We start from the raw sequence: 27,303 nt of genomic DNA on the forward strand, positions 1-27,303 counted from the left end.
ACTTGTAAAAGGAGCTCATCGTCTGAACCCTGAGAATGTATGCAACATGTTTTAACTGAAAGGTTGAACAGAAGTTGAAACCGTTAGCCTACTATTGAATCTGTTCATTTTAAATTAATAAATTGTATATTAAAGACTAATAAAAGTCAAAGAAGCCGTGTTCAGACAGGAAACTCACACAGTTGATGTATAAGAGGTGTTTTTTTTTTTTTTTTTTTTCTGTTTTGTTTTTTCATTTTGCTTTACTCAAGTGACGTTTGGGACAACGTTAGACAGTATTTCCAAAATCCTGAACCAGATTAATTCGGCTAAAAATGTTCTGTGACTCTGAAGAAAATGTGATGATGATCTGCAACACTTGAGATGTTAACATGTATCCCCTGTGATCTTTGTTCAATAATAATAATAATAATAAAATAATAAAAAAAATAAACTAAGAGGGACCAAAAAACAAGGGTATACGTAGATTGACATCCCTTGCAGTGTTCACTGCTCCCTACTCCCTGAGAACGGGATATCACCGTTTAAGTCCACTTCACCTGACAAATGTGTGAATTCAGAACACTTTCAACATCATCAAACATACATACAACATACAAAACTATATTATTACAGTATACTATGACATAATAGGCCTTGTAAATAAATGCAATATAAATTACCATACATTAATGCAATATATATACATCCTATTATGTAATACAAATATTTAATATTGCTGTTAAAGAAATTGTATTATTATTTAGTTAATATATCAGGGGCGGCTGGTCTATTATACGCCCCTCCTACCAAGTTTAAACAAATAAAAAAAATTTTTTTTTTAAGTTTGACAAAAACATGACTTTCTTCTGTACAGGTGTACGTGTTTTACACACTAGAAGGAGGGGGAGGGGGCGTGGGGGTCTTTTTGTCTGCCAGCTTCATCGTGTGCCGTGTAGTTTTATGCTCGGGGCGCCGAGAAAGGGCGCCCTCGCTATCTAACCAATGGAGCTCTGATATGCTATAAAACGTCACTAAATATGACCAATTCAACCAATCAGTGATGCGCAGTAATAATTCTCCGATGGGCGCTTTGTCTCTGCGCCCATCGGAGAATAACGGTGTGGTCACGTGGCAGTGAGATGAGATTCGGCGGGCGGAGCCCGTCTTTCTTTACAAGTTGACAATGGCGGCGCGGGCGACACACGAGAAAGAGACCGTGCAATCTCTTCTTCAAACTCCGTTTGAAAGAAGACCACTGGCTGAAAAACAAAAAATAAAAGAAATGGGACCGGACCAGCCACAAATTAACATCAGCCACAAATTAACATCAGACAGCAGGTGAGAGACAAGGAAGCGTCTTATACTAGAGGCTTTTCGCGGACATGGTACACTAGGAAGCCGTGGCTAACCGGCTGCGGAGTAGCTAACGCGCTCTTTTGCTTCCCTTGTTTGCTTTTTAAAACTGCAGCGACCGATCGAGCCTGGTGTGAAAACGGTGTTCAGGATATGAAACATTTTTCGGAAAAAATAAAAAAACATGAACACACAAAGATGCATATGGACAACTGCCTGAAATTTGCGTTGCTGGGGAAAGCTAACATTGCTACTCAGTTGGATGATGGCCATCGACTTTGTATAAGAAGGCACAATGAGGAAGTGGACAAGAATCGATATATTCTTTCTAAACTGATTGACTGTGTCAAATTTTGTGGTGCCTTTGAATTAGCTTTGCGTGGCCACGACGAGACTGAAGCCTCTGAGAACCCAGGCATTTTTAGGGGCCTTGTTAACTTCGCCTCGTCGTTGGACGCTGCTCTGAAGGAGCACTTGGAGGGAGCTACTGTGTTCAGAGGTACGTCCAAAACGATTCAGAATGAGCTGCTGGACTGTATGTTGACTGTTGTTAAGGAGTACATTCACGAGGAGGTGACTGCGGCTGATTACATTGCCATTCAAGCAGATGAAACATCTGACGTGTCTGTCCAGTGCCAACTTGCCCTTGTACTTCGCTACATCGACCGCTACAACGTCATTCAAGAGCGCTTTTTTGAGTTCATACCAATTGAAAACGCGAATGCTGAAAACATCGCTCAAGCACTTTTGGAAAGGATGAGTGCATTGATCCCACCCAAAGACAAGACAAAATTAATAGCTCAAACTTATGACGGAGCGAGCGTTATGCGGGGTGCCACTGGAGGAGTTCAGCGTAAAGTGATGGATGTGTATGAGAACGCACACTACGTACATTGTTACGCACATCAGCTCAATCTGGTAATGCAGCAAGCCACCTCAAAGATACCCAAGGTCTCCACATTTTTCTCGGAGCTAGGTGGATTTTGTGCATTTTTTTCAAGGTCGCCCAAACGGACCAGCGTGCTTGATGATGTTGTTGGCAGCAGACTTCCGAGAGCGTGTGCAACAAGGTGGAACTTTCACAGTCGCTCAGTAAACACTGTATATGAGCACAGGGATGATCTTCTTAAGTGTTTTAAGACCATTCAGGACTCTGGGAACTTTGATGCTGTGACTGTGAGAGAAGCAGGAGGGTTTGTGAGGATGCTGGAGGATGGTACATTTTGCTTTTTTCTCCAACTATTTCACAAAATCATGCCACACGTCGACATGCTCTTTCAGCAGCTTCAGAAACGAAACATTGACCCCATCTTCATCAAAGCTGCCATCTGCAATTTTGCCGACAGCATTCGAAACATCAGGTAAATGTGAAAAATCATAGAAATAACATGTATGCAGAATAATGTAGTATTAAGCAATTGTTTTATGTTTAAACAAGGTCTTCCATATTCACTGTGCAAGAGGAGATTCCAGCTGCCAAGCGACAGAGGACACTGGGGCCCGCAGAACAACATCGGATTGCTATTGAGGTACAGCTTATTTCACTTTCATAGGCCTCCTCTTGTGCTCTACAGTAGTGCTTCACAAACTGCTGCACGTTTACTGGTGCCACTCAAAGGTCCTCTGTTGTTCTATAGTTTTAAATTTGTGTTATGTTTGGAGCAGTTACTAATGTTCTGCCAAATCAAATTCACTTTATCCGTTAGGGACTTCATTTGCTGAGAAAGTGCCACTACAGATAAAAACATAGCACATGTACATCTCTCTATAAATTACAGAAATGTCTGTCTGTCTGTGTGTCTGTTAACCACATATCTCTCGAACCGTTAGTCCGATGGATTTCAAATTCGACAGGTGTCTTGCCACGGGCACGAGTAAGTGCAGTGCCAAGTTTGACGTTGTTTGGATGAGAAATGCTAAAGATATCGTTAAATATATAATTTTTAGAAGGTTGTGGTTTAAAAATAAACATTCTGACATAAACACTCAGTCAGCTACACTGTTTACTTCTGAATATTATAGTTTGGTTCCAGAACGTGATAAATCCATTTTGATTAATTTGAGTAAAAATGTGTTTTCTTTACCAAGAAAGTGGCAAGATGAAAACGACTATTTTCTGTTTCAAACTTTCACATAGCATCTTTAGGTTATAATAACATAAATAATTCAAATCCAGATTTTGATTTTCAAAGATTTATTATAAAAACGGATTATTTTTTCCCAAAAATGCAATAAATTCATGACACTTTTTTTTTTCAAAATGCAATTAATCCATTGAATCAATATAAAAGTTATTTTTTTTATCATATTGAAACTGTTGAAATCAGCCTTCGCTAAGAAATATCTCCTGAACTTTTTTGACAGCGATCAGCTCACAAAAACTGATTTTGCACAGGCACTTTGCACTGCTCCCTGAATCGACGCGCTTATTCATTTGTGGATGTAAACTGAATCTATAAGTCATCTATGCTGTTTACTTCTGAATATTATATTTCATTCTGGTGTGCTTAACGTTATCGCTACTGTGTAAATGCTATTCACCAACTAAACATATCCTTTTCAATGCGTTCACAGTCTCTTTCATCGGCATAATTTGTAATAGCCTATTCACAAACTGTTTGCTCAAGCATAGCGTTTTCTCGGAGTTCACTGTGTGCTTTCTACCATGCACAAATAAAAATGTCACTGAACTTTTGCTGTGTAATTGTAACAATGAGCACTCAAACACCAAACCAACAATTACTAAAAACACACTCAAAAACTGATTTTGCACGGGCATTTTGCACTAGTTACAATTTTATTTTTGATTTCCTCTTAATCTCAATTTACCAATGATTTAGTTCTATTGTAGATCCTTGATTAGTTTTGGTTTAGACAACAGTATTTCATACCTGATTTTTGCATATCCACATTTACAACTATATTCAAATTATTGTGACATAATTTAATGAAGTTCTATGTAAAGCAATTAATATGTTATTTATTTTCTATGTTTTACAGGTGTGTGATACCATCTGGGCTCAGACAAAGGAGCGCTTTGCATTCACTGGGCACCTTGTGAGTTCAACACTGCTGCATGGAGAGCTGTTCTCACAGCATGCTAAAACCTTTCCAAGTGCTGCATTGAATGCCACCGTGGAGGCCTATCCAATGCTGAACAAGGCTAGACTGAAGACAGAACTATCCTTGGTCTATGAAAACCCGGAGTTTGAAAAGTGTAGTGGTGCAGTGCCACTGTATCAGTTTTTTATGGAGAACAACCTTCAGTGCACATTTTCAGAAACTGTTAATCTTCTGAAAATCCTTATCACTACTCCAATGACATCAGCAGAATCTGAAAGATGCTTCTCCACTCTAAAAAGAATCAAAACGTTCCTAAGGAGCACAATGTCTCAAGAAAGAATGAATGCCCTTGCCATCCTTTCTATGGAGAAAAAGATTGTGAAAGACATGCCCAACTTCAACAACAAAGTTATCGATAGGTTTGCAGCCCAGAAAGAAAGGAGAGCCAAATTTCTTTACAAGTGACAGTGCACAATCATCTCAGCTGCTTCTCTCCATCAGGCACTCAGCATCTCCTCTGCTCCTCCAAGCACTCAGCATCTCCTCTGCTCCTCCAAGCACAACAGCATCTTCACTGCTCCTCCAAGCACAATAGCATCTCCTCTGCTCCTCCAAGCACAACAGAATCTCCACTGCTCCTCCAAGCACTCAGCATCTCCACTACTCCAAGCACAACAGAATCTCCACTGCTCCTCCAAGCACTCAGCATCTCCACTACTCCTCCAAGCACAACAGCATCTCCACTACTCCTCCAAGCACAACAGCATCTCCACTGCTCCTCCAAGCACAACAGCATCTCCTCTGCTCCTCCAAGCACAACAGCATCTCCTCTGCTCCTCCAAGCACAACAGCATCTCCACTACTCCAAGCACAACAGCATCTCCACTGCTCCTCCAAGCACAACAGGATCTCCACTACTCCTCCAAGCACAACAGCATCTCCACTGCTCCTCCAAGCACAACAGCATCTCCTCTGCTCCTCCAAGCACAACAGCATCTCCTCTGCTCCTCCAAGCACAACAGCATCTCCACTACTCCTCCAAGCACAATAGCATCTCCTCTGCTCCTCCAAGCACAACAGAATCTCCACTGCTCCTCCAAGCACTCAGCATCTCCACTACTCCTCCAAGCACAACAGCATCTCCACTACTCCTCCAAGCACAACAGCATCTCCACTACTCCTCCAAGCACAACAGCATCTCCACTGCTCCTCCAAGCACAACAGCATCTCCACTACTCCTCCAAGCACAACAGCATCTCCACTGCTCCTCCAAGCACAACAGCATCTTCACTGCTCCTCCAAGCACAATAGCATCTCCTCTGCTCCTCCAAGCACAACAGAATCTCCACTGCTCCTCCAAGCACTCAGCATCTCCACTACTCCAAGCACAACAGAATCTCCACTGCTCCTCCAAGCACTCAGCATCTCCACTACTCCTCCAAGCACAACAGCATCTCCACTACTCCTCCAAGCACAACAGCATCTCCACTGCTCCTCCAAGCACAACAGCATCTCCACTGCTCCTCCAAGCACAACAGCATCTCCACTACTCCTCCAAGCACAACAGCATCTCCACTGCTCCTCCAAGCACAACAGCATCTCCTCTGCTCCTCCAAGCACAACAGAATCTCCACTGCTCCTCCAAGCACTCAGCATCTCCACTACTCCAAGCACAACAGAATCTCCACTGCTCCTCCAAGCACAACAGCATCTCCACTACTCCTCCAAGCACAACAGCATCTCCACTACTCCTCCAAGCACAACAGCATCTCCACTGCTCCTCCAAGCACAACAGCATCTCCACTACTCCTCCAAGCACAACAGCATCTCCTCTGCTCCTCCAAGCACAACAGCATCTTCACTGCTCCTCCAAGCACAATAGCATCTCCTCTGCTCCTCCAAGCACAACAGAATCTCCACTACTCCTCCAAGCACAACAGCATCTCCACTGCTCCTCCAAGCACAACAGCATCTCCACTACTCCTCCAAGCACAACAGCATCTCCTCTGCTCCTCCAAGCACAACAGCATCTTCACTGCTCCTCCAAGCACAATAGCATCTCCTCTGCTCCTCCAAGCACAACAGCATCTTCACTGCTCCTCCAAGCACAATAGCATCTCCTCTGCTCCTCCAAGCACAACAGCATCTCCACTACTCCTCCAAGCACAACAGCATCTCCACTGCTCCTCCAAGCACAACAGCATCTCCACTACTCCTCCAAGCACAACAGCATCTCCTCTGCTCCTCCAAGCACAACAGCATCTTCACTGCTCCTCCAAGCACAATAGCATCTCCTCTGCTCCTCCAAGCACTCAGCATCTCCACTACTCCTCCAAGCACAACAGCATCTCCACTACTCCTCCAAGCACAACAGCATCTCCACTACTCCTCCAAGCACTCAGCATCTCCACTACTCCAAGCACAACAGAATCTCCACTGCTCCTCCAAGCACTCAGCATCTCCACTACTCCTCCAAGCACAACAGCATCTCCACTACTCCTCCAAGCACAACAGCATCTCCTCTGCTCCTCCAAGCACAACAGCATCTCCACTGCTCCTCCAAGCACTCAGCATCTCCACTACTCCTCCAAGCACAACAGCATCTCCACTGCTCCTCCAAGCACAACAGCATCTCCACTACTCCTCCAAGCACAACAGCATCTCCACTACTCCTCCAAGCACAACAGCATCTCCTCTGCTCCTCCAAGCACAACAGCATCTCCACTGCTCCTCCAAGCACTCAGCATCTCCACTACTCCTCCAAGCACAACAGCATCTCCACTGCTCCTCCAAGCACAACAGCATCTCCACTACTCCTCCAAGCACAACAGCATCTCCTCTGCTCCTCCAAGCACAACAGCATCTCCACTGCTCCTCCAAGCACTCAGCATCTCCACTACTCCTCCAAGCACTCAGCATCTCCACTACTCCTCCAAGCACAACAGCATCTCCACTACTCCTCCAAGCACAACAGCATCTCCACTACTCCTCCAAGCACAACAGCATCTCCACTGCTCCTCCAAGCACAACAGCATCTCCTCTGCTCCTCCAAGCACAACAGCATCTCCTCTGCTCCTCCAAGCACAACAGCATCTCCACTACTCCAAGCACAACAGCATCTCCACTGCTCCTCCAAGCACAACAGCATCTCCACTACTCCTCCAAGCACTCAGCATCTCCACTACTCCTCCAAGCACAACAGCATCTCCACTGCTCCTCCAAGCACAACAGCATCTTCTCTGCTCCAAGCACAACAGCATCTCCACTGCTCCTCCAAGCACAACAGCATCTCCTCTGTGTCCTGGATGAAGAGGAGTAGTGGAAATGCTGTTGTGTCTCTGGAGGAGCAGAGATGCTGAGTGCTTGGAGGAGCAGTGGAGATGCTGTTGTGTCTCTGGAGGAGCAGAGGAGATGCTGTTGTCTCTGGAGGAGCAGTGGAGATGCTGTTGTGTCTCTGGAGGAGCAGTGGAGATGCTGTTGTGTCTCTGGAGGAGCAGTGGAGATGCTGTTGTGTCTCTGGAGGAGCAGTGGAGATGCTGTTGTGTCTCTGGAGGAGCAGAGGAGATGCTGTTGTGCTTGGAGGATTTTGATTTTTTTTTGTGTTTGTGTGTCTGCCTTTGAGGTGGTTTGCTGTAGGATAAGATTCATGATTGACTCATGTGAACACTGGAAACAATATATAGTGTTTTTATAGACTTGCTCACCATTCCAATTAATGTACAGTCTTCTCCATCTAGTGGTTACTCCATGTAATAACAGCAACTATTTAACTCTTTGTGTTTATTGAATATTGACTGAGCACTCACTGCAAATTATAGCAATTAGAAGTTCACCTTGTATGACTTGGTTTCCAATGAATCTCAAATCTTTCTGTCTTTGAAAGAACAATATTTGAAATCTACAACAGACATTCTAAATTCATACTTTAATAATTACATTAGATGCTATTTGTTTTTGAGCTGTTACTTTGGTGTTAATGTAATAAATAAACAGCAGCAATTGTTTAATTGTTCAAATAAAAATTTTAAAACCACATTGTACCTCAGCCCCCCCTACTTTTTCCATCACCAGCCGCCACTGTAATATATCAAACTTGAAGCCAATCTAAGTGGTAAATGTCTGTTGCCATGTTGAATATTAAAATAAATGTAGTTTATTTTACAACGTTTTAACGTAATTTATTTATTATTTTATCTTATTTAAACATAATCATGATAGGTGCATTGTAACTGTCGCGTCTCGGCAGTGACAGTATTTCACTCTCCACTTCCAATGTATCGATGTGCCCTTATACCCTATGCGAGTTCGCACTGAACATGCACGGACTGGAATCTCACTCAGAGCACTGACGGGTGCAGGGAACACACCTCGAGTCACCTTATGTGAGAAAACAAAAGTAAAAGAAAAAACGGAAGAGACGCCAGTCCGGAGATATAAAACAAAAACCATGTGTATTTAACTCCGGGAGCCTGTTTAGGTGAGTTCAGACGTTAATCTTTATGTTACAATGTAGGATATAACTATACGCTGTCATTTAAGTTTATCCACTTCCTTATGAGGATTTCAAACCGGACGATAGTTGAATGTAGCTACAAATGATGAAAACGTCCTCGATTAAACTAATCTAGACTAAAAGCATTGGCGAATTTTGTTTTAAAAAGTGGGTGGGGCAGGAGTTTGAGTTTAATTTGGCGACACAACTCATGTTTTATCCTTAATACTGTAGCCTAATGCATGTTGTTAGTAGCTGTTCTTATCAGTCGGTAATTTATCAGCGTTTAATGCTTGTCTCCCTATGGCGCTGGTGTTGAACTAGCGTGCTTGAGGAGACATGGGTTCTAATCCGCCCTCGATTAGTTTATTATTATTTTCTCATTAAAACCAACAATGTTTGTTTTAATATTAGAAAATGGAGTTATTTGGTGAATGGTAAAGGTAAAAGGTAAAGTGGGCAACTTTTTGTTTAAACGTGTAATGTAAACTAGATGTTCTTTCCTTTTCTTTTAGTTTCCATTAATTTTATAAGGCCCAGCTATACTATTTCAATTTGAATACAGTTCATATTATGTGTTATTTGCACCAATACAATTATTTATTTTTTATTTTTTTTATTGTTATTTTTTTATTTTTTTGCGTCATGCACTCCAGACAAATTTCTTTTCAGGTAAACTGGGCCTTCCTGGTTTATAAAAAAAAAAAAAAAAAGTGCCTGTATCTAAATTAAGAATACATTAATTATTTACACATTATCAAACAAAGATATTCAATAAAATATTTAAACAACCCAACATAATGTCAAATTCATCAGTTCACTCACTACATGTGTACAATCCTAAATAACTGATTGACATTAAATCTAATGAAATCTGAATATCAGAATATATACGTTTTCTTGATGTTAGATGAACATTTTAAGCAGCCATGTTGATCTGTGTTATCAATGCAGAAATGTTTTCTAAAAACACCTGCAATTGCAAAAAAATATATAAAATTAACATAACAAAAGGGCCAAGAGCTCAACTAAAGCAAACACTGATCTCCATGATGCATGAAGTCAAACATTTTCAATAAATCATCAACATCTAAACCTCTGTTAATTCTTCTGTAGACGTCTGACAGAAATAAAGTCAATCTGGTTAGTAATAAGTGAAGCTGGTAATGCTGTTTGTGGAGTTGTTTAATCCTCCTCTTCTGAGATCTTCACAGATTGAGGATTGAAAGAATGTTTCAGGAACATCACACTAACCTTTAAATAACATTCTAGCAATGTTCTAGTAACATTTGTATGTTCTTGGAATGTTACAAATCAAGATCCTCTGTTAGCTGGGTTAATGCCTCTAATTCCTTCCTCATTCCTCATTTCTGTGCAACCTTATAAGTTAGAAATGAAAGTATTTTGTCATGTTTGTTATCTGCGGTCGAACACACCTATTGTTGCGAAGCATGTCGCCATACAGCAGCCCGCAGCCAGATTATTTTGATAGCGGCTGGTTCTGAAATAGATCTGTCATGACAGCAACAGTTACTCACAATCACTTCATCTTTATTAATTTTGCCTTCAAAATAAAAGTATGAGAATGTTTTTGCAGCAATGTTTTATTTTGAGATGAATTGAGAGCTTTTAATTTGAAAAGTTCTGAAAGACATTCAAAAGAGTCTGTGGATCGTGTCGTTGCAGATAAGACACACTGGCTTTGCATTGACAAAACTAGGTAGATTAACGCATATTGTCTTTCCATTCTTCTTTGTATGCCCTATTTTCACTGTCAACTTTACTCTTTAGACTCTTTGATAGTGCCATTTTCTCTTATGTTAACATCACCCTTCACATGACGTAATAGTGTAGCCTACCTCCAGCACCCAAACAATAATAAAAAAAAAAAAAAACGTTTAGTACGTGAGGATGCCAAGGAATAATCATGAGTGTAAAAGGCTATGTCAAATAATTGTGTTATAAGCAAATTAAAATGATATACATTTATTATTCACAATATGGAAAGAGGAAATAAGACATGCCATTAATGGGCTTATTCAAGTCCTCTTTTATTTTCTTAATGTTATTTTGATCAATTCCGCATCTCCCACATATGTGTGTTTTAGCAAGGCGGTCTCTGTTGCAAGTTGGTGAATGAAGATACTTGCCAGGTTACCTGTCACTACTTTATTAATTTATCCAGTGTAAAACCCAGACACCACCACAGGACTACAGGATTTAACAACAGCTCACTACCAGATACATAACAGTCTATCACAGGCATTCTAGTTGCATTTGTCATCAATTAATTTCTTAAATTATCATTTGACTATGTTCTGGCCCGCCATCTAGTGGCAAAAATGTTTTTTTTGGCCTGATGCTGAACGTACTTGCTGACCCTTGCCATGTGTCACCTCTAATAGCCTAGTGACACATTCCTCTGTCTATCTGAGCATTAGATGGTGTAACATCACTAAACACCAGAACGACAATTAATGAATAAGTTGCTTTCAAACATATGGTTAATTACATCTCAGAGTTAATTGTTACGGCAATGGTTCTCCAATATTTCGGGCAATACATGAAGACAGCAAGAAGGCTAGAATGAGTCTTGTGAGTTCGTATGTCAATTTCAGAGGTTTCTGCCCCACAGTGTCGGTGAAAAAATACTATTTAAAATTACTTTTGAAAAATACTTTATAATTAAAATCTTCATATTATATGTATTTCTGTTAATACAGCACAGTGAAGAAAAACGTCTTGTGGTCTCCCAGTCATTTGTATCATGGAAAGTTAAGCATTATGTAAAAAAATAAATAATGCCCTTATCATGATGCCTTTATCTTTGAAAATATGTGCATTTCATAATGAACTCAGGCGAACTCAGTGTCGACTCATTTTCTGATTATTCTTTTTTTTTTTTTTTTTTGTGAATTGAACTCTGTGTTAAGGATTGTGGGTGATTGGAGGACGTGAAGGATACACATGATGCAAATATCCTTCAAAACAGGCTGAATGATGGACACAAAATGAAAGCTGCCTTCCAAGGATCCTTTAGTAGGATATCCTTCTGATTGAGAAATACACTGAAGTGCCAGTGCAGAAGGAAAAAATATGATGAAAGCACACAGTGTTTAGGGTAATAATCAGATTTTAGTTTGCCATCTGCAAGCAGGAGGTGTTTGACCTCAGAAACTAGTTTAAGAGCAATGGAGCTTAAAAAGTACTGTTTTAATCCATAAATCTGAGAGATGAAACATGATTGTTTCCAATGTTACTGTAAATTTGTTTTTATTGTCCTTTTGAAGATAATTAACAGATAAAGGCATTAAACAAGAGAACTGGAAGGGGAACACACCTCCAAAATGCATCACTGTGAGGAGAGAGAGGAGGACAGTAAGGAGAAAGAAGAGTGTGGTGCAGGACCCAGCTGTGTGTCAATGAGGAGTGATCAGTCCATGCACAACCCCATTACTTTCACCTCTGACCTCAGGTACAGTACGACACACTGTAAAACCTAACAGTAATATTAACTAAATACAATTGAGTTCACAGCACTCAAATATTACCGAAACTTGAATGACTGAAACAGAACTCAAACTGAATGAGTTATAGAACATTTCTAGATCCCAGAATGATAATTGTATAATTAAGTGATTAATTAAGTGATGATTGAGCATTAGTGATGAGCACCTGCTGTTAACAAGCAGAATCACTGAAGGAAAGAGAAACACAAGAACTACAACTGACTTCAGCCACAGCAAAATCAACTGGAGATAAAAGAAGACATTAAATATCTCAAGATCTCTGCAGAGGAGGATTAAACAACTCCACGAACAGCATTACCAGCTTCACTTATTATTAACCACTTTGACTTTATTACTGCCATTCGTCTACAGAAGTTCTTATTAGAATTAACAAAGGTTTAGAAGTTGATGATTCGAGTTTCATTTAAGGTCACCATGATGGAGATCAGCGCTTACTTTAGTTGAGCTCTTGACCCTTGACTTTTGCACTTAAGATTTTCTTTGGCTGCTATAATTGAGTGTTTATAAAACATTTGTTATGGCACAAAAGCCAAGGAAAAGTCTGATCTGGTGTTGATGGTGCAGGATTGTTGATGACAATCATCATTTAGTGACTTGATTCACTGATTTCATTCAGAGTCTGATCTCTGATTAAAAGGGCAACATATTAGTTTCACTCAAAACTGTGATTCTACAGCATAAGAGCTAGCCATGTTGAGACATCAGATAATATGAAGGATATTAAAAAATAGTTGTGCACAAAAAGTTTCACAGAAAAGGTATTGCATTATTAAGACTCACACAGACATCAAGAATCAGCATATGAATCTCAACAATGGTGACCATTAAAAAATGATGCATGCTGGGTACTAGCATAATACAAAACTTATCCATGGCTCCCAGCATGCATTGCGGCATAAATCATTTTTTAATGGTCACCATTGTTGAGATTCATATGCTGATTCTTGATGTCTGTGTAAGTCAGCATAATACCATAGAGGTTTTTAAAATCTGTTAATTACAACAATGGGTCTTACAGCAGAATCAGTTATACTATAATGAATAATACAAGTAATACATCACCTATCTAATCAGAGATTAGGCTCTGGGAATGATCAGAGAATCAAGTCACTAAATGATGATTTGTATCATCTTAACACAACCACATGCTCATATTTTCTTTTGGCGTATGTGCCATAACAAATGTGTTTTATAAACACGTTACAGCAGCCAGAGGAAAAACTGGTGTTATAAAGTCAAGGGTCAAGAGCCCAACTAAAGCAAACACGGATCACTATCATGGTGTCTTTAAATAAAACTCAATAAATCATTATCATCTAACCCTCTGTTCATTCTCAATAACAACTTCTGTAGACGCATGACAAAAGTCAAACTGTTTAGTAATAAGTGAAGCTGGTAATGCTGTTTGTGTAGTGGTTTAATCCTCCTCTGCTGAGATCTTTAGAGATTTAAACGTCTTTTATCTTGAGTTGATTTCATCTAAGGCTGTGGTTGGAAGTCAGTTGTAGTTCTTGTGTTTCTCTTTCCTTCATTGATTCTGCTCGTTAACAACAGGTGTTAATCACTAATGCTCAATAATCACTTAATTAATCACTTAATTTATTGACTGCAATGTATATCTACTTTTAGTAAACTCAACTGAAATAAGTTCAGAGTACTCATAACTATTGTTTTTATAAACTTAATTGAATTGAGGCAATCGGTTTCCTCAAATGAAATGAGTTAGCTTAACTTGTTGGGTTTTACAATGAATTAAGGCAATCGGTGTCCTCAAATGTAATAAGTTAGCTTAACTTATTGAATTTGACTTTGTATTACTGTTTTAGTGGACTCGATTAAAATAAGTTCAGAGTACTCATAACTATTGTTTTTTATAAACTTAATTGAATTAAGGCAATCGGTTTCCTCAAATGAAATGAGTTAGCTTAACTTGTTGGGTTTTACAGTGTACCAATGAATGCATGTGGCAATTGCTTTCAAAACAATTTACAGTGCATTCAGGCTACCCAGTACAACATGTTGGGACAACAGATTGATAGACAAACATTTGTCTATCAATAGGTCAAAATTTGAAAAAGCTGAATACAGTTGATTTCATAATATATATTGTTTTAAAGCAGCTTCACAGAAGACTATGCCTTATTGTCTTAAATGTAATGCCTTGATGCAGTGTATCTTAACTCCAGTCCTGGGACCCACCTCCCAGAATGTTTAAGATGTCTTACAAATTAAAACACCCTTTTCAGCTCATCAGCTTGATAGTGTGTTAAACAGGGAGAGTAAAACATATTAGGAGGTGGGTGCCAATGACTGCAATTGAGAAACACTGCCTAATTGTGTGCCTATAGTTTGCTTAATGTCTCTGGTGAACAGCCAAATAATTGTGGCAGAGAAAAAAACTCTTTAAGAGCCTATTTATAAATAGTATGTATACATTTGGTACCAATATTTGTGAGCAAGCATTCCAACAGATAGGAAAATAATTAAATTGTAAGGATGGTGGTCCATGTACATTTTTCATTTTTCGACTTAAAATTTAAAGTAGAATTAAAGCTGCAAGCAGCGATGAAAGGGCCCTCGCACCCGTGCCATCGTCACTCGGTGGCTTTAGGAAGACAGAGCATGGTTGGGCAATGTGCATTTAAGGAGGTATAGTAGTTGCTAGCATGTTTAGTATGTTTCTAGCATGCTTAGTACACAATAGTTATGTGGTTAGTTCTGCATTACTGTGTTAACCATGTCAGTTTTTGTTGCCAGTAGGTGGGGCTATGTCTATATCTGAATATCGCTATGTAGATGTGTTCAGTGCAGGACTTTTATCAAAAATGTGAAGTTTGGGGCAGATTGGACATTGTATGCTTGAGTTACAGCAAATTCCTATTTAATTGCAGTAATAGCATGCTTTAGCACTTAGCTAAGTGTTTGCTAGCATGTTTTATCATGTTTCTAGTATGTTGTTAGCATGTTTAGCACTTGCTGGCACTTTTTTATATGTTATCAGGAGTTCACAACAGGGTTAAACATGCCACTTCCTGTTGCCAGCAGGTGGCGCTATGACTGTAACTGAATATGTGCATGGTCATGTGTTCAGGACAAAACGCTTATCAAAAGTGTGAAGTTTGGCGCAGATTGGACATTGCCTTCTTGAGTAACAAGAACATCCTGTTTCATTGAATTAGCATGCTTTAGCACTTAGCTAAGTATTGCTAGCATGTTTTAACATGTTTCTAGCATGTTTAGAAGTCAATGGCATTTTTAACATGTTGCTAGAACGGCATCAACGTGTTAAACATGACACTTCCTGTTACCAGTAGGTGGCGCTATTACTATAACTGAATATTCTCATGTAGATGTGTTCAGGCCATGACTCTTATCAAACGTGTGAAGTTTGGGGCAGATTGGACATTCCGTGCCTGAGTTACAGCAAATTCCTATTTAATTGCAGTAATAGCATGCTTTAGCACTTAGTTAAGTGTTTGCTAGCATGTTTTAGCTTCTAGTATGTTGTTAGCATGTTTAGCACTTGCTGGCACTTTTTTATATGTTATCAGGAGTCCACAACAGTGTTTAACATGTCACTTCCTGTTGCCAGCAGGTGGCGCTATAAATGTAACTGAATATGAGCATGGTCATGTGTTCAGGACAGAACGCTTATCAAAAGTGTGAAGTTTGGCGCAGATTGGACATTGCCTTCTTGAGTAACAACAACATCCTGTTTCATTGAATTAGCATGCTTTAGCACTTAGCTAAGTATTGCTAGCATGTTTTAACATGTTTCTAGCATGTTTAGAACTCAATGGCATTTTTAACATGTTGCTAGAACAGCATCAACGTGTTAAACATGTCACTTCCTGTTGCCAGTAGGTGGCGCTATTACTATAACTGAATATTCTCATGTAGATGTGTTCAGGCCATGACTCTTATCAAACGTGTGAAGTTTGGGGCAGATTGGACATTCCGTGCCTGAGTTACAGCAAATTCCTATTTAATTGCAGTAATAGCATGCTTTAGCACTTAGTTAAGTGTTTGCTAGCATGTTTTAGCTTCTAGTATGTTGTTAGCATGTTTAGCACTTGCTGGCACTTTTTTATATGTTATCAGGAGTCCACAACAGTGTTTAACATGTCACTTCCTGTTGCCAGCAGGTGGCGCTATAAATGTAACTGAATATGAGCATGGTCATGTGTTCAGGACAGAACGCTTATCAAAAGTGTGAAGTTTGGCGCAGATTGGACATTGCCTTCTTGAGTAACAACAACATCCTGTTTCATTGAATTAGCATGCTTTAGCACTTAGCTAAGTATTGCTAGCATGTTTTAACATGTTTCTAGCATGTTTAGAACTCAATGGCATTTTTAACATGTTGCTAGAACAGCATCAACGTGTTAAACATGTCACTTCCTGTTGCCAGTAGGTGGCGCTATTACTATAACTGAATTTGAGCATGGACATGTGTTCAGGCCATGATTCTTATCAAACGTGTGAAGTTTGGGGCAGATTGGACATTCCATGCCTGAGTTACAGCAAATTCCTATTCAATTGCAGTAATAGCATGCTTTAACACTTAGCTAAGTGTTTGCTAGCATGTTTTAGCATGTTTCTAGTATGTTGTTAGCATGTTTAGCACTTGCTGGCACTTTTTTATATGTTATTAGGAGTCCACAATAGTGTTAAACATGTCACTTCCTGTTGCCAGCAGGTGGCGCTATGACTATAAATGAATATGAGCATGGTCATGTGTTCAGGACAGAATGCTTATCAAACGTGTGAAGTTTGGGGCAGATTGGACATTCCATGCCTGAGTTACAGCAACTTCCTGTTTCATGGCGAAACATCGAAATTTGTCAGGCCGCCGAGGACCCGCCCTTCGACGAAAACTCAAGATCTTCGCAATTTAACGTCGCAAAGGCCTTAAGATTACACTCACCAAATTTGAAGATGATCAGATTAAAACTGTAGGAGGAGTTCGTTAAAGTACGAGGCCTGAAAATGGCAAAAACTGCACAAAAATCTGAGAGGAAGTTCAAAATGGCTGACTTCCTGTTGGGTTTAGGGCTACGCTCCAAGAGACTTTTTTGTAGGTATTAGGTCATTACATATATGTACCGAATTTCGTACACGTACGTGGAACACAGTGGGAGGCGCACTCCGTTGAACTTTTATAGGTGGCGCTATCGAGCCATTTTGCCCCGCCCAATTCTGAAACCTATATCAGATGTAAATTTTCGCCAGTTCTGACACGTGTGCAAAGTTTCGTGAGTTTTCGAGCATGTTTAGGCCCTCAAAAATGCGATTAAATGCGGAGAAGAATAATAATAATTAAAGCTGCAAGCAGCGATGAAAGGGCCCTCGCACCCGTGCCATCGTCATTCGGTGGCTTTAGGAAGACAGAGCATGGTTGGGCAATGTGCATTTAAGGAGGTATAGTAGTTGCTAGCATGTTTAGTATGTTTCTAGCATGCTTAGTACACAATAGTTATGTGGTTAGTTCTGCATTACTGTTTTAACCATGTCAGTTTTTGTTGCCAGTAGGTGGGGCTATGTCTATATCTGAATATCGCTATGTAGATGTGTTCAGTGCAGGACTTTTATTAAACGTGTGAAGTTTGGGGCAGATTGGACATTGTATGCTTGAGTTACAGCAAATTCCTATTTAATTGCAGTAATAGCATGCTTTAGCACTTAGCTAAGTGTTTGCTAGCATGTTTTAGCATGTTTCTAGTATGTTGTTAGCATGTTTAGCACTTGCTGGCACTTTTTTATATGTTATCAGGAGTTCACAACAGGGTTAAACATGCCACTTCCTGTTGCCAGCAGGTGGCGCTATGACTGTAACTGAATATGTGCATGGTCATGAGTTCAGGACAAAACGCTTATCAAAAGTGTGAAGTTTGGCGCAGATTGGACATTGCCTTCTTGAGTAACAACAACATCCTGTTTCATTGAATTAGCATGCTTTAGCACTTAGCTAAGTATTGCTAGCATGTTTTAACATGTTTCTAGCATGTTTATAAGACAATGGCATTTTTAACATGTTGCTAGAACGGCATCAACGTGTTAAACATGACACTTCCTGTTACCAGTAGGTGGCGCTATTACTATAACTGAATATTCTCATGTAGATGTGTTCAGGCCATGACTCTTATCAAACGTGTGAAGTTTCGGGCAGATTGGACATTCCGTGCCTGAGTTACAGCCAATTCCTATTTAATTGCAGTTATAGCGAGCTTTAGCACTTAGCTAAGTGTTTGCTAGCATGTTTTAGCATGTTTCTAGTATGTTGTTAGCATGTTTAGCACTTGCTGGCACTTTTTTATATGTTATCAGGAGTTCACAACAGGGTTAAACATGCCACTTCCTGTTGCCAGCAGGTGGCGCTATGACTGTAACTGAATATGTGCATGGTCATGAGTTCAGGACAAAACGCTTATCAAAAGTGTGAAGTTTGGCGCAGATTGGACATTGCCTTCTTGAGTAACAACAACATCCTGTTTCATTGAATTAGCATGCTTTAGCACTTAGCTAAGTATTGCTAGCATGTTTTAACATGTTTCTAGCATGTTTATAAGACAATGGCATTTTTAACATGTTGCTAGAACGGCATCAACGTGTTAAACATGACACTTCCTGTTACCAGTAGGTGGCGCTATTACTATAACTGAATATTCTCATGTAGATGTGTTCAGGCCATGACTCTTATCAAACGTGTGAAGTTTCGGGCAGATTGGACATTCCGTGCCTGAGTTACAGCCAATTCCTATTTAATTGCAGTAATAGCGAGCTTTAGCACTTAGCTAAGTGTTTGCTAGCATGTTTTAGCATGTTTCTAGTATGTTGTTAGCATGTTTAGCACTTGCTGGCACTTTTTTATATGTTATCAGGAGTTCACAACAGTGTTAAACATGCCACTTCCTGTTGCCAGCAGGTGGCGCTATGACTGTAACTGAATATGAGCATGGTCATGTGTTTAGGACAGAACGCTTATCAAAAATGTGAAGTTTGGCGCAGATTGGACATTGCCTTCTTGAGTAACAACAACATCCTGTTTCATTGAATTAGCATGCTTTAGCACTTAGCTAAGTATTGCTAGCATGTTTTAACATGTTTCTAGCATGTTTAGAAGTCAATGGCATTTTTAACATGTTGCTAGAACGGCATTAACGTGTTAAACACTAGGTGGCGCTATTACTATAACTGAATATTATCATGTAGATGTGTTCAGGCCTTGACTCTTATCAAACGTGTGAAGTTTGGGGCAGATTGGACATTCCGTGCCTGAGTTACAGCAAATTCCTATTTAATTGCAGTAATAGCATGCTTTAGCACTTAGTTAAGTGTTTGCTAGCATGTTTTAGCTTCTAGTATGTTGTTAGCATGTTTAGCACTTGCTGGCACTTTTTTATATGTTATCAGGAGTCCACAACAGTGTTTAACATGTCACTTCCTGATGCCAGCAGGTGGCGCTATAAATGTAACTGAATATGAGCATGGTCATGTGTTCAGGACAGAACGCTTATCAAAAGTGTGAAGTTTGGCGCAGATTGGACATTGCCTTCTTGAGTAACAACAACATCCTGTTTCATTGAATTAGCATGCTTTAGCACTTAGCTAAGTATTGCTAGCATGTTTTAACATGTTTCTAGCATTTTTAGAACTCAATGGCATTTTTAACATGTTGCTAGAACAGCATCAACGTGTTAAACATGTCACTTCCTGTTGCCAGTAGGTGGCGCTATTACAATAACTGAATTTGAGCATGGACATATGTTCAGGCCATGATTCTTATCAAACGTGTGAAGTTTGGGGCAGATTGGACATTCCATGCCTGAGTTACAGCAAATTCCTATTCAATTGCAGTAATAGCATGCTTTAACACTTAGCTAAGTGTTTGCTAGCATGTTTTAGCATGTTTCTAGTATGTTGTTAGCATGTTTAGCACTTGCTGGCACTTTTTTATATGTTATTAGGAGTCCACAACAGTGTTAAACATGTCACTTCCTGTTGCCAGCAGGTGGCGCTATGACTATAAATGAATATGAGCATGGTCATGTGTTCAGGACAGAATGCTTATCAAACGTGTGAAGTTTGGGGCAGATTGGACATTCCATGCCTGAGTTACAGCAACTTCCTGTTTCATGGCGAAACATCGAAATTTGTCAGGCCGCCGAGGACCCGCCCTTCGACGAAAACTCAAGATCTTCGCAATTTAACGTCGCAAAGGCCTTAAGATTATACTCACCAAATTTGAAGATGATCAGATTAAAACTGTAGGAGGAGTTCGTTAAAGTACGAGGCCTGAAAATGGCAAAAACTGCACAAAAATCTGAGAGGAAGTTCAAAATGGCTGACTTCCTGTTGTGTTTAGGGCTATGCTCCAAGAGACTTTTTTGTAGGTATTAGGTCATTACATGTATGTACCGAATTTCGTGCACGTACGTGGAACGTTGCGGGAGGCGCACTCCGTTGAACTTTTATAGGTGGCGCTATCGAGCCATTTTGCCCCGTCCAATTCTGAAACCTTTATCAGATGTAAATTTTCGCCAGTTCTGACGCGTGTGCAAAGTTTTGTGAGTTTTCGAGCATGTTTAGGCCCTCAAAAATGCGATTAAATGCGGAGAAGAATAATAATAATAATAAATATAGCTGCGAGCAGCGATTACGGGCCCAAGCCGGTGGCACCGCAACCCCGATGCCTTTAGTTACCTAATGGCACCGGGGTGGCGGTGCCGCCGGCTTTGGCCCTTCATCGCTGCTCGCAGCTATATTTATATTTATATATATATATATATATATATATATCTTTAATGTATTTTTATCATGTTGAAAAAGTTTGGTGTGAATAAAATAAACCACTTAGGAGGAGTAACTAAAAACTCAGAGTCTGACATATCCAAAAAATCCACATTCAAACCAAAATATCTGACTTCCTGTTGCTCGGAGCTAATGACTGTAAATTAGAAAGTTGTCCGGCTCGATGAGACCAATATGCGTACTGATTTTTGTAACTGTGGGTAAAAGTAACCCCCCCACTTTTGTCAAAAGCATTTTGAAAGTGACACACTTCCTGCTACCAGTTGGTGGCGCTATAACTTTGACTCACAATAGTTACATCCATCTGACCGGCCTCTTACCATGAACACACTGCTGAAGTTTCATCAAGATCAGTTAATGTATGCAGAAGTTATAACACTTCGTGTTTCTCTTTTCTCGCCATAAATTCGTTTCCTCGCCACGGCCAAACCGTTCGAGATATCAAAAATCCGTCCGCAATTTAGCATCCTCAATGTCTTGACTTCATGCTGACCGAGTTTGGTGGGGATCGGATGAATTCTCTAGGATGAGTGTTTCAAATTCCACAGCATGCGTTTTTCAAACAACCCATAATAGCAGACTTCCTGTTGGGCGGAGCTAATAATTTAGAGTGCGGAAGTTGTTCGGCCCGATGAGATCTATATGTGTACCGAGTTTCATATTAATTCATGCAAGCGTGTTTGATATATGGACCAAGTTTTCAGACCGTGTTCAAGGGGGCGCTGTTGAGCCCCCCTGCCACGCCCGTGTACCAGCTTCAGCCCAGCCCTGATGACCGTGGGTACTGACCTGTGTGAAAAGTTTCAAGTGTTTATGAGCACGTTAAGTGCGCCAAAAGCCCCTAAAACCTTGAAAAACAAAGATTAAATGGAATAGACAACCCCCCCCACACACACACACAGACACACACAGACACACAGAGAGAGAGAGAAAATTCTTCAGAAAATCCACATTCAAACCAAAATATCTGACTTCCTGTTGGTTGGAGCTTATAAGTGTAAATTAGAAAGTTGTCCAGCTCGATGAGAACAATATACATACCGATTTTTGTGATTCTAGGAAAAACTAAGCCCCCATTTTTGACTAAAGGTGGCGCTACTGAGCCATTCCACCACGCCCGTTTCTGAAACTTTGCACATGTCTACTGGCTAATAAATGTGATGTGTCTGTCGAGTTTCATGCAATTTCAAGTATGTTAAGAGTCCCAAAAGCATCAAAAAATAATATTAAAGTTTGATGTGTTGCCACGGCAACAGTATCTAAGATATCAATAATCCTTTCACAGGTCTACATCTGCCGTGTGTCTACATTGTACACATAAAGTTTGAAGCAAATCGGGTAAAAATAAGACAGTGATTTCAAAGCATTTTGAAAGTGATGTACTTCCTGCTGCCTGTTGGTGGCGCTATAACTTTGACTCACAATAGTCACATCTGTGCGATCGGCCTCTTACAACGAACACACTGCTGAAGTTTCATCAAGATCAGTTAATGTATGCAGAAGTTATAACACACTTCCTGTTTCCATTATTCGCCATAAATTCATTTCCTCGCCATGGCCAAACCGTTCGAGATATCAAAAATCCGTCCGCAATTTAGCATCCTCAATGTCTTGACTTCATGCTGACCGAGTTTGGAGGAGATTGGATGAATTCTCTAGGAGGAGTACATCAAATTCCACAGCATGCGTTTCCAAACAACCCATAATAGCCGACTTCCTGTTGGGCTGGACTAAAACTTAGAGCACGAAAGTTGTTCGGCCCGATGAGATCTATATGTGTACCGAGTTTCATATTATTACATGCAAGTGTGTTTGATTTATGGACAAGTGTTCGGATCCCGTTCCAGGGGGCGCTGTCGAGCCCCCCTGCCACGCCCGGGTACCAGCTTCAGCCCAGCCCTGATGGCCGCGGGTTCTGACCTGTGTGCAAAGTTTCAAGAGTTTTCGAGCACGTTAAGGGCCCCAAAAGTGCCCGAGAAGTAGAAAAAAAAAAATAATAATAAAAATAATCCTAACGAAAACAATAGGGCCTTCGCCCTTTCAGGGCTTGGGCCCTAATAATAATAATAAACAGAGCAATTCCAAGAGGGTCCTCGCACCATCGGTGCTCGGGCCCTAAATATAGCTGCGAGCAGCGATTACGGGCCCAAGCCGGTGGCACCGCAACCCCGATGCCTTTAGTTACCTAAAGGCACCGGGGTGGCGGTGCCGCCGGCTTTGGCCCGTAATCGCTGCTCGCAGCTATATTTATATATATATATATATATATATATATATATATATATATATATCTTTAATGTATTTTTATCATGTTGAAAAAGTTTGGTGTGAATAAAATAAACCACTTAGGAGGAGTAACTAAAAACTCAGAATCTGACATATCCAAAAAATCCACATTCAAACCAAAATATCTGACTTCCTGTTGCTCGGAGCTAATGACTGTAAATTAGAAAGTTGTCCGGCTCGATGAGACCAATATGCGTACTGATTTTTGTAACTGTGGGTAAAAGTAACCCCCCCACTTTTGTCAAAAGCATTTTGAAAGTGACACACTTCCTGCTACCAGTTGGTGGCGCTATAACTTTGACTCACAATAGTTACATCCATCTGACCGGCCTCTTACCATGAACACACTGCTGAAGTTTCATCAAGATCAGTTAATGTATGCAGAAGTTATAACACTTCGTGTTTCTCTTTTCTCGCCATAAATTCGTTTCCTCGCCACGGCCAAACCGTTCGAGATATCAAAAATCCGTCCGCAATTTAGCATCCTCAATGTCTTGACTTCATGCTGACCGAGTTTGGTGGGGATCGGATGAATTCTCTAGGATGAGTGTTTCAAATTCCACAGCATGCGTTTTTCAAACAACCCATAATAGCAGACTTCCTGTTGGGCGGAGCTAATAATTTAGAGTGCGGAAGTTGTTCGGCCCGATGAGATCTATATGTGTACCGAGTTTAATATTAATTCATGCAAGCGTGTTTGATATATGGACCAAGTTTTCAGACCGTGTTCAAGGGGGCGCTGTTGAGCCCCCCTGCCACGCCCGTGTACCAGCTTCAGCCCGGCCCTGATGACCGTGGGTTCTGACCTGTGTGAAAAGTTTCAAGTGTTTATGAGCACGTTAAGTGCGCCAAAAGCCCCTAAAACCTTGAAAAACAAAGATTAAATGGAATAGACAACCCCCCCCACACACACACACAGACACACACAGACACACAGAGAGAGAGAGAAAATTCTTCAGAAAATCCACATTCAAACCAAAATATCTGACTTCCTGTTGGTTGGAGCTTATAAGTGTAAATTAGAAAGTTGTCCGGCTCGATGAGAACAATATACATACCGATTTTTGTGATTCTAGGAAAAACTAAGCCCCCATTTTTGACTAAAGGTGGCGCTACTGAGCCATTCCACCACGCCCGTTTCTGAAACTTTGCACATGTCTACTGGCTAATAAATGTGATGTGTCTGTCGAGTTTCATGCAATTTCAAGTATGTTAAGAGTCCCAAAAGCATCAAAAAATAATATTAAAGTTTGATGTGTTGCCACGGCAACAGTATCTAAGATATCAATAATCCTTTCACAGGTCTACATCTGCCGTGTGTCTACATTGTACACATAAAGTTTGAAGCAAATCGGGTAAAAATAAGACAGTGATTTCAAAGCATTTTGAAAGTGATGTATTTCCTGCTGCCTGTTGGTGGCGCTATAACTTTGACTCACAATAGTCACATCTGTGCGATCGGCCTCTTACAACGAACACACTGCTGAAGTTTCATCAAGATCAGTTAATGTATGCAGAAGTTATAACACACTTCCTGTGTCCCTTATTCGCCATAAATTCGTTTCCTCGCCACGGCCAAACCGTTCGAGATATCAAAAATCCGTCCGCAATTTAGCATCCTCAATGTCTTGACTTCATGCTGACCGAGTTTGGAGGCGAATGGATGAATTTCCTAGGAGGAGTACATCAAATTCCACAGCATGCGTTTCCAAACAACCCATAATAGCCGACTTCCTGTTGGGCTGGCGTAAAACTTAGAGCACGAAAGTTGTTCGGCCCGATGAGATCTATATGTGTACCGAGTTTCATATTATTACATGCAAGCGTGTTTGATTTATGGACAAGTGTTCGGATCCCGTTCCAGGGGGCGCTGTCGAGCCCCCCTGCCACGCCCGGGTACCAGCTTCGGTCCGGCCCTGATGGCCGCGGGTTCTGACATGTGTGCAAAGTTTCAAGAGTTTTTGAGCATGTTAAGGGCCCCAAAAGTGCCCGAAAGGTTGACAAAATAATAATAATAATAATAAATATATATATTACATTTATTTATATATATATATATATATATATATATATATATATATATATATATACATATATATAAATATAGCTGCGAGCAGCGATTGCGGGCCCAAGCCGGTGGCACCGCCACCCTGGTGCCTTTAGTTACACTAAAGGCACCGGGGTGGCGGTGTCACCGGCTTGGGCCCTCCATCGCTGCTCGCAGCTATATTTATATATATGTATGTATATATATATATATATATATATATATATATATATATAAATAAATGTAATATATATATATATATATATATATATATATATATATATATATATATATATATATATATATATATATATCGGACAAGTAATATTCTCTGTCTTGTCACTTTAAAAAATATATATATATATAAAATTCAGAGGCCGATTTTGCAAATAAATCCACATTCAAACCAAAATATCTGACTTCCTGTTGGTCAGGTTTAATGACTGTAAATTAGAAACTTGTCCGGCTCGATGAGACCAATATATGTACTGATTTTTGCAACTGTGGGTAAAAGTAACCCCCCCCCATTTTGTCAAAAGCATTTTGAAAGTGACACAGTTCCTGTTGCCAGTTGGTGGCGCTATAACTTTGACTCACAATAGTTGTATCCATCTGACCGACCTCTTACCACGAACACACTGCTGAAGTTTCATCAAGATCAGTTAATGTGTGCAGAAGTTATAACACTTCGTGTCTCTCTTTTCTGAATTTTCTAGGAGGAGTATTTCACATTCCACAGCAAGCGTTTTCCAAACAACCCATAATAGCCGACTTCCTGTTGGGCTGGTGTGAAACTTGACAGAGGGAAAGTTGTTCGGCCCGATGAGATCTATATGTGTACCGAGTTTCATATTAATTCATGCAAGCGTGTTTGATATATGGACCAAGTTTTCAGACCCCATTCAAGGGGGCGCTGTTGAGCCCCCCTGCCACGCCCGTTTCTGAAACTTTTCACATGTCTACTGGCTAATAAATGTGATGTATCTGTCGAGTTTCATCCAATTTCAAGCATGCTAAGAGTCTCAAACGCATCCGAAAAAATATTAAAGTTTGATGCGTTGCCACGGCAACCGTATCTAAGATATCAATAATCCTTTCACAGGTCTACATCTGCCGTGTGTCTACATTATACACATAAAGTTTGAAGCAAATCGGGTAAACATAAGAGGGTGACTTCAAAGAATTTTGAAAGTGACACACTTCCTGCTGCCAGTTGGTGGCGCTATAACTTTGACTCACAATAGTCACATCGATGTGATCGTCCTCTGAAAACGAACACACTGCTGAAGTTTTATCAAGATCAGTTAATGTATGCAGAAGTTATAACACATTTCCTGTTTCTCTTTTCTCGCCATAAATTCGTTTCCTCCCCACGGCCAAACCGTTCGAGATATCAAAAATCCGTCCGCAATTTAGCATCCTCAATGTCTTGTCTTCATGCACACCGAGTTTGGTGGGGATCGGATGAATTCTGTAGGAGTACATTAAATTCCACAGCATGCGTTTTTCAAACAACCCTGAATAGCCGACTTCCTGTTGGGCTGGCGAATAACTTAAGAGTGCGAAAGTTGGTCGGCCCGATGAGATCTATATGTGTGCTGAGTTTCAAATTAATTTATACAAGCTAGTTTGATCTATGGACCAAGTTTTCGGACCCCATTCAAGGGGGCGCTGTTGAGCCCCCCTGCCACGCCCGGATACCAGCTTCAGCCCAGCCCTGATGGCCGCAGGTTCTGACC

The 27,303-nt window shown here is 40.5% G+C and overlaps 2 protein-coding genes across 3 annotated transcripts in view; both read left to right on the forward strand.

Annotated features, from left to right (window-relative positions):
* Window positions 1–1,299: 1,299 nt before the first annotated feature.
* LOC311077784 (zinc finger MYM-type protein 1-like) lies at window positions 1,300–5,325 on the forward strand. The gene is made up of 3 exons (XM_084106400.1): window positions 1,300–2,696; window positions 2,774–2,864; window positions 4,336–5,325. Exons 1-3 carry the CDS (start codon window positions 1,489–1,491, stop codon window positions 4,861–4,863), a joined length of 1,827 nt encoding a protein of 608 aa, XP_083962526.1. The 5' UTR covers window positions 1,300–1,488; the 3' UTR covers window positions 4,864–5,325.
* A 3,408-nt stretch (window positions 5,326–8,733) lies between these two features.
* Window positions 8,734–27,303, forward strand: part of LOC311077783 (protein NLRC3-like) — a 33,910-nt gene continuing 15,340 nt past the window's right edge. Inside the window, exons 1-2 of one of the 2 annotated variants that reach the window (XM_084106398.1) lie at window positions 8,738–8,875; window positions 12,181–12,365. In XM_084106398.1, coding sequence (XP_083962524.1) covers window positions 12,238–12,365 — 128 coding nt within the window. In that variant the 5' untranslated portion in view covers window positions 8,738–8,875; window positions 12,181–12,237. Of the gene's footprint in view, window positions 8,876–12,180; window positions 12,366–27,303 lie in introns of both variants that reach the window. The other variant, XM_084106399.1, reaches the window with a different exon arrangement.

This window comes from Abramis brama, assembly GCF_963993115.1.
Source record: "Abramis brama genome assembly, chromosome: 2".
In the NCBI taxonomy this organism is placed as follows: Eukaryota; Metazoa; Chordata; class Actinopteri; order Cypriniformes; family Leuciscidae; genus Abramis; species Abramis brama.